We start from the raw sequence: 12,803 nt of genomic DNA on the forward strand, positions 1-12,803 counted from the left end.
ATGATCCAAATCAAACTAAATGTCAAAATGACGACGACCTTATGAAGGTTTTAAGAAATTGAAAATGTCCTGATTTTTAAACTCTTTCAGATGTTTGTTGACATTTCCAACTTTGGAAAATCGCGAGTGAGGGGACGATGGAGCGAGAGCGACATGCTCAGATTCTTTGACAAACTTCTCGCCGTGTTGGGTGACGTTGACCAATACGAGCGCAGAGACCCCGTCAACTGGAAACATGGAGGAGAAACGGTACAGAAAACTCATATCACAGAGCGAATACAGCAGCAGGACGAAGCGCTGGAACCTGACACAGGAGGAAAGAAAAATAAAAACGACAGGACGTGTCGCCACCCAGAAAAACAAAAGGCTCAGGTGACCTTTCACCTCTGACACAGGTCAACCACACCACTTCCCCTCTCTGCGAAACAGCCTCGGGCGTCTGGACTCAGTCATGATTGAGCTTATTTAAACACTAATACATCTGGGAAACAATGAGGGTTACTGAGCAGAACATGGGCGATTCCAAAAACCCTAAATCCCTGCGTGACCCAAAACACTCCCAGTAATCCCATTGTTCCCATTCAGACAGACGTGTTTACCACAAACACACACTCTTTATCTTCTTCTGCAGATATGAAATGTTTTCTCCAGAGACATTTCCGTTCAGAAGGTGATGGACTTCTTCAGTCAGATATAAAAATAGGGTTTAAAAACTGGAGTGAATGAGAGTGTGTGAGATAATGTGTGTGTAGTGTTTGAATATTAACCTGAGTGGCTTCTTTCTGTGTGTGTACAACAGAAACAAACAGAAACCAGAGAAAGGGTCGATGACATACCTCATCAGGTTTTGTAAACCCTGTTTGCTGGAGTTTCTCCTCAGCAGAGCGTTGGACATGTTGGCCTCTTTTCTTCTTCTACTACTTCTTTTAATTCTTCTTCTTCTTCTTCTCTCCCTCTGGCAGAAACAAAACAGATCACAACCCGGCCTCTGAGATCCACTTTCTCTTCTTCTTCTTTTTCTTCTTCTTCAGTTTCCACCGCGACACTGAAGCAGCGTTCTGTCCTGCAGCCGCACCGAAGCCCAGAGCTGAAAATGAAGTGTGTGTGTAACACTGTTAAAGACTCCTCTGGTGCGAACACACACACTCACACACTCTTTCTTATTGTATATCACACACAGCTTACTCCCCTGCAATGCTGGTTGGGAATGTCAGCGGAGCTCGGAGTGACTCTCTCCTCTCTCGGAGGCGGCTGGGTTATTACACCCCCCCCTCCCCTGACACACTCACTGACACACACACACACACACACACACACACACCTCACCCCCTCCCTCTGTCCTACATGTGGCTTTCATTGAAGAGCTCAGAGCAGCGGGGCCCAACATCTCTTTTTCTCCTTCTTTGCTGCCTCTCTGTTCTGCCGGGTCATGTGTTCGTCCCTGAGGGGGAATGAAAGACGATACACGACCCCCCTAATCCACGACTGAACCGTCCCCGACTTCACATTTCAATCTCCCTCTGATTGCAGCAGATTAGCAGGAAACAGTCGAACCGTCACTAAAAGTAAAAGTGTCCTTGTCACACTTCGGTGTGAGTCCGGCTCAGTGAAATAAAATAAATCATAAAGATCTGTTTGTATTTATTCTGAGATCTTTGGTCAATTATTTTCACAATTTGGTTTATTGTAAACGTAGATGTGTAAATTGTAAAGCAGGTTTTCGCATACAAGGAATTTGCTTTGGTATTTAAAAAAACACAGTAAGAGAAGAAAAAAGAGCAAATATTGAAAGGATTATAATAATAAAAACTGTTTTTAGAAGTACCTTTTTTTTATAGTGTACAAAAACATATACAATAAGAATATGAAAAATATATGTACAGTATATTTGTATTAAATGTAAAAAGAGAGCTGTGCAGTATTAAAATGGGAGTTTTGTTTTATAAAAGTATTGCATTTTAAACACTTGTACGAACAACAACCTCTTCCCTAAAGGCAACAAGTCACAACAAGCTGTAAAACTGAAAAACATCTCTGACGCTACGATACTGGAAATACAAAAACTATTTGTTTTTCTTCGTCCCGGTGATCTGCACACCAATGAACGCCGACACACGAGCGCGTCCAAAAAGTGAAGCCAATGCTGAACTGCCTTAAACCTACGTTCTCTCAAACATACAGCAGGGGGCGACTCCTCTGGTTCTATAGAAGTCTATGAGAAAATTAGCCGACTTTTCACTTGATTTATTACCTCAGTAAACATAAACTTGATGAGTCAAGTTAACTTGAACTCTTTCATAGTTTGTGTTTTCACTTCATGAAAGTTAATTGTAACATTTTGGTCCCTAGAAATGTCTGTTCTGCATTTGTTTGTACTTACTGCCGTTTGTGTCTCTGCAGAAAAACAAGATGGCGACGGCCAACAGGCAACGTCACGGTGACTACGTCCACTTCTTATATACAGCCTCTGCAGGGAACCTGAAGGCGTCTTCCAGCGCCGGTGTTGCATTTATGCTAGCTATAGTTTGACTGATCAGCTTGTTGTTCTAACCTTAGCACATGTTGCTAACGGTGTACTTCCTGTAAAAGCAAAGAAACATCAGCAGTAAAGTGTTTCAAACATCTAAAGTAGGTGAAGATGATGATGATGATGATGATGATGATGATGATGATAATGATGATGATGAAGGCGAATAGAGTTTCATTTCAACATTTTGGGAGTCAGGATGTGGTTAGCCTAGCTTAGCATAAAGACTGGACAGGCTAGCTGTTTCCTTCTGCTTCACCTCTAAACGTCACAAACTTACAGAACGTCTTCTGAAATGCTTCCAGTGAACTTATGTTCAGCGGTTTTATAAATATCATTCATCCAACGTTTATTTCAGAATTCTTCCAAAGAAACAATACAAGTCTTTCGCTCTGTGTAACTACATCGCATTTCTGGACCAAAGACGTTTTCTTTCAGGTGAGCACTGGCAGAAGAAGTACGTAGATGATCTTAAACTCACCATCACACCGGCCTTTACGAAGTCGTGCTGTGCAGCTAAAGGTTGCTTTTGAACCTTGAGTTTACAAAGATTGTTGAAAAGTGTATAAAATACTGCACAAAACGTCTCGAACATTTCTATTTGATGGGACTGTGCAGCCACAGAAAACATATCGTCTTCATTATTTTTCCTTTTTCTTTTTTCTACACAAATTTGCCAGAAAAATTAATAAAATTGTTGATTTAGAAATTCAGTTTTGGAATAATTAAAGAAAATCTTCTTTTCAACACACACGTCTTCGCAGGTCATGAAACCGTTTCTCTGCCCTTCACACAAACAAACTCTGCGTCTTTGTCTCCCCCCCCCAAAGAAAACCCTCACACTCACATAATCAAACACACGGCTGTTGCTACGGTAACCCACTCATCACCATTCACCCCTGGAGTGTCGGTCAGTCTTGTTCGGTGGCACGTCAGACAAAAGGGCATTCTGGGAAGTGGATTCATGGCTTGGACACCTACCTCCCCCCCGCCACACACACACACACATACACACACACACACACACACACACACACACCGCCTTCGTGATCATAAAACAGAGCTGCTTTTTCCCACAAACACTGGCTGACCTGAACACAACCTCGACACTCAGACGCTCAAAAACAAACTGAAACTTTTTCCAGCTTCAGACTCAGAAAATACTCTCAACTAACACATCAGCTGAAACTTCATGACTCACATGAACACAAGTACTTTTTATATTACAAGTGTTCATGTTTAAATATGTAAATGAGGCTTTATGTGATGTAACTGTTGGAGAGTTTAAATCTACACACACAAAGTTAGAATCATGAACTCTGATGTTCTCATGTTTCCTCTCGTCTCACAGAAGACGCGTTCTGGAAGATAAACGTTGTGAAGTCTGAGATCAATTGTTTGTGTTTCAGGATGTATTGGTTTCAGTGAGATTTATGTCATTTTGTGCTTCTAAAACAGGTAAACGTGTGTAAAGATGGCGGAGCGGGATTAACAATCTGCAGTGTGGCGTTCACTGTCCAAACACGACGCAGTGAGTTTCCACCTCTGCAGGTTCCGTCTGCTGCAGGTCAGTGTCGGCTGCAGAGTGATGGTTCTCAGGTCCGGCCTACAGATTATCTCTCCCTGCGCTGAGAAACATATGATTCCATTTTTAATCTCCGCTGAGAAAAGACGTCTCGCAGGAGGCTCACGCTAACGATGATTGAGATTAATGCAAAGATGATGATGATTCTGAAAATATGCTCTGAATATTTGATCATTCATAATCAAAGTTCTGAGAATAGAATCTGACATTATGAGAAAAAAATCGGAACAAAGTCACAATATAATGAAAACAAATCTAATTTCATTAATAATATTTAACAATCAAAATGTTATTATGATTGCAGGTTAGATTACATTAAAGTTAAAACTTAATTAGGACTTTATTCCCAAAATATCACGCACTCTTCGGTCCTGAGCGACGTGAAGAGGAACGTTTTCATCAATCAGCTAATTGATGCTTTTTATAGATTTGTTAGTAATAACAATAAAGATTAGTCGTCTTATCTCCTCCACCTTCCTGCTGCACAACAATCTGCTGCTTGACTTCCTGCTCCGAACACACGGCCGGCTGCTTCCTGCTTTATCTGCAGACGGCAGCTTGTTTAAGATTTACGACGTTGACGCGTCTTCATGTCTTTCAGGAGCACGAGCTGTTTTCACAGCTGTGTTTACAGTTAAACTCAAATCTGTTTACATTTTATTACACAATGAAATCTGAAAAACTAATAATTTTGTGAGGAGAGTGGAAAACACGACTTTTATTACTATATTATTAAACTTATTACTAACTATTATCGTCATCACTTCAGGTGTTTGTAATGTCAAAATGAGAAGTTATAAACTAATAAACAAACTAGTCGATGTTTAGTGCTCTATAAATTAAATTAAATTGAAAGCTGTGGTACTTAAATACTTGTACTGTTTAAATATTACTTATTATATATATATATATATATATATATATATATATATATATATAAAAACACATTTCTAAAGTAAATCATTCACTCACAATGTTTTCAATTTGTAAACTCGAGTTTAGTTTCAGATTCAGACTCAGTTTGAGGCTCAAATTATTTAATATTATAGATGTATAATATAATATAATATAAGATTATAGAATCAGTGGTAAAATAAACAAATTCTGCATCAGAACTTAGTTTGGACCATCTGCTCGACCCCTGGGCTGGAACCACTGCAGAACACTACGTGTGTATACAGTAGTAAATATCTGCATTAATAAACATCACGTAGAGCCAGAACTTCAACACTTTACATGTTGCTGACGCCGGATCTTTAATAGTAATTAAGTGTTTTTCTTCCTTCATCAAAAAGGTGAACGTTCGTTAAAACGTTATTCCTCGTTACAGTATTATAATACACTGGATTGTCTGTTCACACATTCATTTGTAAACAGCATAGAATATTCTAAATGTATCTGATGAGCAGATGTGGATCAGCTGATATTATTCAGGTTCAGGAGTTTCTTCAGAACATTGTACAGAACATTCACAACATGCAAAGTGCATCTTAAGCTTTACTGCAGTTTGTGACGCTATCACTCCTGCTTTCAAACATCACCAGAGACCTCAGCAGCTTTATGGATCTGCACACATATCGAAATGCTGAAAGAAAGTCCGTCAGCAGCTTTATGGAATATCAATTTTCAAAATAAAAAAGGCAAAAACCTCAGTGAGTGAGACTTTTATTTTGTGCTTTTGATGTCAACATGAAAGGTTCAAAGTCATAAATATATTTCTTCACAGCTTCTTCTGAATCGGAACTGTTTCCCTCGTCTGTTTTACTCGTTTGGGTGAAACCGGATTAAAGCTGCAGGTCGTGCTGAACAAAAGAACATTTTATTCCTTCAGATCTGCTCCCTCGCTGCAGCAGAGCTCAGGGAGCATTGACCTGCAACCTGGAGTGTGTTGCTGCCTCTCATCACCTCCCACTCAGAGCTGCTCACCCGACACCGAGAGCCAGCAGCAGCAGGCGGATGAGTTTATGCACCGGAATTCAAACCCGACAACTGGAGCTCAGGGAGCGATATTATAAAAACATCTCCAGAAAAAGTAGTCCCTCGTACAACATCCAAATGAAGGTTTGCATCAACAATCTGCATCAATAATCTGCATCAATAATCTGCATCAACAATCTGCATCAATAATATGCATCAATAATCTGCATCAATAATCTACATCAATAATCTGCATCAATAATCTGCATCAACAATCTGCATCAATAATATGCATCAATAATCTGCATCAATAATCTGCATCAATAATCTGCATCAATAATCTGCATCAACAATCTGCATCACAATCTGCATCAATAATCTGCATCAACAATCTGCATCAATAATCTGCAACAATAATCTGCATCACAATCTGCATCAACAATCTGCATCAACAATCTGCATCAATAATATGCATCAATAATCTGCATCAATAATCTACATCAATAATCTGCATCAATAATCTGCATCAACAATCTGCATCAATAATATGCATCAATAATCTGCATCAATAATCTGCATCAATAATCTGCATCAATAATCTGCATCAACAATCTGCATCACAATCTGCATCAATAATCTGCATCAACAATCTGCATCAATAATCTGCAACAATAATCTGCATCACAATCTGCATCAACAATCTGCATCAACAATCTGCATCAACAATCTGCATCAATAATCTGCATCAACAATCTGCATCAACAATCTGCAACAATAATCTGCATCACAATCTGCATCAACAATCTGCATCAACAATCTGCATCAATAATATGCATCAATAATCTGCATCAATAATCTACATCAATAATCTGCATCAACAATCTGCATCAATAATCTGCATCAACAATCTGCATCACAATCTGCATCAATAATCTGCATCAACAATCTGCATCAACAATCTGCATCAATAATCTGCATCACAATCTGCATCAATAATCTGCATCAACAATCTGCATCAACAATCTGCATCAACAATCTGCATCACAATCTGCATCAACAATCTGCATCAACAATCTGCATCAATAATCTGCATCAATAATCTGCATCACAATCTGCATCAATAATCTGCATCAACAATCTGTATCAACAATCTGCATCAACAATCTGCATCAATAATCTGCATCAATAATCTGCATCACAATCTGCATCAATAATCTGCATCAATAATCTGCATCACAATCTGCATCAACAATCTGCATCAATAATCTGCATCACAATCTGCATCAATAATCTGCATCACAATCTGCATCAACAATCTGCATCACAATCTGCATCAATAATCTGCATCAACAATCTGCATCAACAATCTGCATCACAATCTGCATCAATAATCTGCATCAACAATCTGCATCAACAATCTGCATCAATAATCTGCATCAACAATCTGCATCAACAATCTGCATCAACAATCTGCATCAACAATCTGCATCAACAATCTGCATCAATAATCTGCATCAATAATCTGCATCAACAATCTGCATCAACAATCTGCATCAACAATCTGCATCACAATCTGCATCAATAATCTGCATCAACAATCTGCATCAACAATCTGCATCAACAATCTGCATCAACAATCTGCATCAACAATCTGCATCAATAATCTGCATCAATAATCTGCATCAACAATCTGCATCAGGGAGAGAAACACAGAGAACTTCACGTTGCAGCTGACGGTCCCGTGAGGAGAGCGAACAGTGGACGGAGAAGTATTGAGATCTTGTACTACAGTAAAAGTATTAACACAAAATACTTCAGGAAAAGTACAAAAGCTTTTGCGTCAAAATACACAGAAGTTCTCATAATGCAGAATAATATTATAATAATAATGCATTTATTAAATGAAATGCTGCAGCTGGTAAAGATGGAGCTCATTGACTTCATTCACTGCTGGGCAGATATAATAAAACACATTTCATACTTAAAGTCAATAAAACGCAGTATAAAGTAAAGTATTTGCCTCGGAGACGTAGAAGTATAAAACTTACTTCATGTAAAGTCTCTGACGATGCCGTAAGTACATTTACTCTGCACTACTGCACTTAAGTACAATTTTGACATACTTGTACTTTATTTGAGTATTTCCACTTCATCTCAGAGGCAAATATTTTACTACATTTATCTGATAACTTTAGTTTGCAGATTCAGAATAATATAAATAATGTATTATTAATACATTATAGTTGTTGTTTTTCACCAGATGCATTAAAGTGATGAACACATTAATGCATCAATAATATAATATTATTCAGCACTTTTACTTTTGGTACTTTAAGTATATTTCTCCTGAATAAGATGTAAACCAGAGTAAATGTGACCTTCAGGGACACAAGTCTGGGATTGTATTTGATCTCTTGTGGATTATTCTGTAAACATCAGAGCGCATACATATTCAGCGGGAATCGAACCCACGGCCCTGGCAGAGGAACACATGAAGACAGGGCGTCATTGTGGGGCTCAGTGTGTGCGCGCGGGTCCAGTTTCACGTCATTAAAGAAGAAGCTGACGAGAGGAAAGAGGATCCGAAGAAAACTGATTGTACAGATGAACCATAAACACAACATCAGCTGTTGCGTGCGGCTCGTGTCCTTCAGGGTTCTGAGAGAACACGAGCGCTTTGTTGTGTTCAACCCGAGGTGGTAAATAAACACGGGTTTCCATGACACGCAGGTCTGCTGACGACACAATCACAATGAAAACTTTGGGGATAAAAGAAACTGCAGTTTTTGCATGAGTTTGTTTAAAATGTACTGTAAACAATAAACTGTCGCATTCACATTATTATTCAAGTACAAGAAGTATAAACATCAACTTACAGTTAAAGGAACAAAACGTGCACATTATGCAGAATAATATTATATTAGTGATGCATGAGATATTAGCTATATACATGAGAGTATATATATACTTTAATATATATATATATATATCAAATCAAATCAAATGTATTTATATCGCCCAACATCACAAATTATACATTTGTCTCAGTGTTTACAGACTGTACAGGATACAACACCCTACTGTACATACATATATATGTATATATACACATTAACATATATATATATATATATATATATATGTTAATGTGTATATATACATATATATATGTATATATACACATTAACATATATATATATATATATATATATATATATATATATATATATATATATATATATATATATATATATATATATATATATATATATATATACATGTATATATATATATGAAGTCTGCAGGGGGACGAGGGCGAGGTGGAGGGTGGAGGGCTCCAACATGACGAGCTGCACCTCGACGTCACGTCAGCAGGTCGTCTGCTCACCTTCTGTTTACACAGCAGCTGGAAAGCTTTCTGTTGTTTCTGTCTGCTGCACTTTGTGATCTGAAGCTCTTCTGACTTTCATCTCAGGATTGTTTGCACTTTGGACAAAAGCGTCGCTTCTGCAGGTTCTGCAGGTTCTGCAGGTTCTGCACTACACGCTGGACATAATGAACCTGTGTGTGAGGATCTGTTACAGTAACAACATGCAAATGTTTCTTTTTGTTTCATGTGTGAAATCTGAGAAACTTAAGTAAATAATTATTGTTTGTTCCTTGATGTCTGTGTGTTGTCATGGAAACTTCTGCAGGTCGTGTTTCAGAGAAGCTGAAACCAACAGGCAGCTGGAGTGTGTGTGTGTGTGTGTGTGTGTGTGTGTGTGTGTGTGTGTGTGTGTGTGTGTGTGTGTGTGTGTGTGTGTCTTCATGCTCCTCTGGCTTTTTATGAGTTTTACTCACGACGGCTTTATGGCAGTGCAGTTATCTGGCAGCCCCCACAGGGAGCTGCACCGCCTGCAGGAGGCGCGCTGAGCGGTTACTGACGGAGTAATGCAGCGTCGCACTTCAGGTGGAGGAATGCGTCCTTGTTAACGCTGCAGGGACGGTGCATTCCTGCAGAGTGAGGCAGAGCAGGAGGAGATGACTACATACTAAAGGAGTCAATATAAAGCAGGAGTTTGAACCATTTTAACAATTTCATTTATCTAAAAACACAAAGATGAAGCAAAAGCATCGTCACGACTTATAATTAATATAAATCATGTTTCTGCAGATTACAAAACGTTCTCCTTCAACATCCGACAGACTGGACTGACTGTCTGCAGGTAAACAAGATGTGTGTGTGACGCAGAGAAAACTTCCTTATTTCAGTTTAGTGGCGACAGAAGTGAAATAAACACAATGAAACGTCCGGTGAGAGAGAAGCAGCATCTATGTCATGTGTTTATCTTGTTATACTTCATCACATTCTGCGCTGTAGCTGGTGTTTCACTTCATCATTATGGTTCCTCTCACATGAATATATATCTGAGGTGTGATCGTGTGCAGAAACATCGTCACGTGACAGGAACAGCTGATAGGAAATGTTGCAGCTGCACTTTTTGGGGGGAATTTACTGAGGGGAAGGTTTCCCCAGAGAACAAGTGATCAGCTTCATATATCGTGCTGTGAGTGAACGTTGTTATTGTTCCTTTATTTAGTCTGTGTCCTCGTGACTTAAACACCCTAATCACTGACCCCGGCTGTAAAGTCATTGCGGGTTATTATGTACAGCCTGCACGCTTGTTGTCAAATCTGATGATCTATTTCTTGTTTAGGTCGACGCTGCAGCCCGCGCTCCTCTGGCGTTGTGTTCAGGAGCCTCCATCTGGTCCCTGCAGGTTGCACATCCTGTCAGCTTCCAGAGTCCTGCAGCTGGAGACAGGACATCGCTGAACACATAGGAAACGCATGACGGAGGGAAGCACTGCAGAGAGGAGGCTTCTCACCTGGCAGGAAGTAAAGAGACACACGTGGATGTAAGATGGAGAGTTCAGAGCAGCTGGACCGTGAAACTGAAGTAAATGACCAATAACAGATTTACATTAATTCCACAATCCCATGTTTAACACTTCCCGTGCGAAATGCAATAAACATGAATTATAAACAAACATCTTGCAACAAGAACCCTCCATGTCTGATGTCTGACGTGTTTCACTGAGCGATCATTAACGCAGACACACAGAACAAACACGCCCTCTACTGACCGCTGACCTGCAGGACGACCTGCAGCTGACCTGGGGTCTGCTTCCACTCTCAGCGACATCCTGCAGGGAACACTGTGAGGCTGCGAGGCTGCACACCTGCTCACCTGCTCACCTGCACATCTGCTCACCTGCTCACCTGCTCACCTGCTCACCTGCACATCTGCTCACCTGCTCACCTGCACACCTGCACATCTGCTCACCTGCACACCTGCACATCTGCTCACCTGCACACCTGCTCACCTGCACATCTGCACATCTGCTCACCTGCTCACCTGCACATCTGCTCACCTGCACACCTGCTCACCTGCACACCTGCTCACCTGCACATCTGCACATCTGCTCACCTGCTCACCTGCACATCTGCTCACCTGCACACCTGCTCACCTGCACACCTGCTCACCTGCACATCTGCTCACAAAGTAAAGTACTGATTGTGTAGTAAATGTAGTTAAAGTACTTAAAGTAAAAGTACTGATGGTGTAGTAAATGTAGTTAAAGTACTTAAAGTAAAAGTACTGATGGTGTAGTAAATGTAGTTAAAGTACTTAAAATAAAGTACTGATTGTGTAGTAAATGTAGTTAAAGTACTTAAAGTAAAGTACTGATTGTGTAGTAAATGTAGTTAAAGTACTTAAAGTAAAAGTACTGATGGTGTAGTAAATGTAGTTAAAGTACTTAAAGTAAAAGTACTGATGGTGTAGTAAATGTAGTTAAAGTACTTAAAATAAAGTACTGATTGAGTAGTACATGTAGTTAAAGTACTTAAAGTAAAGTACTGATTGTGTAGTAAATGTAGTTAAAGTACTTAAAGTAAAAGTACTGATTGTGTAGTAAATGTAGTTAAAGTACTTAAAGTGAAAGTACTGATGGTGTAGTAAATGTAGTTAAAGTACTTAAAGTAAAAGTACTGATTGTGTAGTACATGTAGTTAAAGTACTTAAAGTAAAGTACTGATTGTGTAGTAAATGTAGTTAAAGTACTTAAAGTAAAGTACTGATTGTGTAGTAAATGTAGTTAAAGTACTTAAAGTAAAGTACTGATTGTGTAGTACATGTAGTTAAAGTACTTAAAGTAAAGTACTGATTGTGTAGTAAATGTAGTTAAAGTACTTAAAGTAAAGTACTGATTGTGTAGTAAATGTAGTTAAAGTACTTAAAGTAAAAGTACTGATTGTGTAGTAAATGTAGTTAAAGTACTTAAAGTAAAGTACTGATTGTGTAGTAAATGTAGTTAAAGTACTTAAAGTAAAGTACTGATTGTGTAGTAAATGTAGTTAAAGTACTTAAAGTAAAAGTACTGATTGTGTAGTAAATGTAGTTAAAGTACTTAAAGTAAAGTACTGATTGTGTAGTAAATGTAGTTAAAGTACTTAAAGTAAAGTACTGATTGTGTAGTAAATGTAGTTAAAGTACTTAAAGTAAAGTACTGATTGTGTAGTGAATGTAGTTAAAGTACTTAAAGTAAAGTACTGATTGTGTAGTAAATGTAGTTAAAGTACTTAAAGTAAAGTACTGATTGTGTAGTGAATGTAGTTAAAGTACTTAAAGTAAAGTACTGATTGTGTAGTAAATGTAGTTAAAGTACTTAAAGTAAAGTACTGATTGTGTAGTAAATGTAGTTAAAGTACTTAAAGTAAAGTACTGAT

General features: G+C 38.6%; 1 protein-coding gene and 1 long non-coding RNA gene across 2 annotated transcripts in view; one reads left to right on the forward strand and one right to left on the reverse strand.

The window, feature by feature from the left end:
• lsp1a (lymphocyte specific protein 1 a) overlaps positions 1–1,238 on the reverse strand; it is a 36,747-nt gene extending 35,509 nt beyond the window's left edge. The window contains exon 1 of the mRNA XM_029433954.1: positions 837–1,238. Coding sequence (XP_029289814.1) covers positions 837–895 — 59 coding nt within the window. The 5' untranslated portion in view covers positions 896–1,238. The remainder of the gene's footprint in view (positions 1–836) is intronic.
• Positions 1,239–10,448: 9,210 nt separating this feature from the next.
• LOC115010190 (uncharacterized) lies at positions 10,449–11,062 on the forward strand. Its single transcript, XR_003832425.1, has 2 exons — positions 10,449–10,579; positions 10,730–11,062. It is a non-coding gene; the product is annotated as an uncharacterized LOC115010190 (long non-coding RNA).
• Positions 11,063–12,803: the final 1,741 nt, after the last annotated feature.

Source organism: Cottoperca gobio, chromosome 6 (assembly GCF_900634415.1).
Source record: "Cottoperca gobio chromosome 6, fCotGob3.1, whole genome shotgun sequence".
Taxonomy (NCBI): domain Eukaryota; kingdom Metazoa; phylum Chordata; class Actinopteri; order Perciformes; family Bovichtidae; genus Cottoperca; species Cottoperca gobio.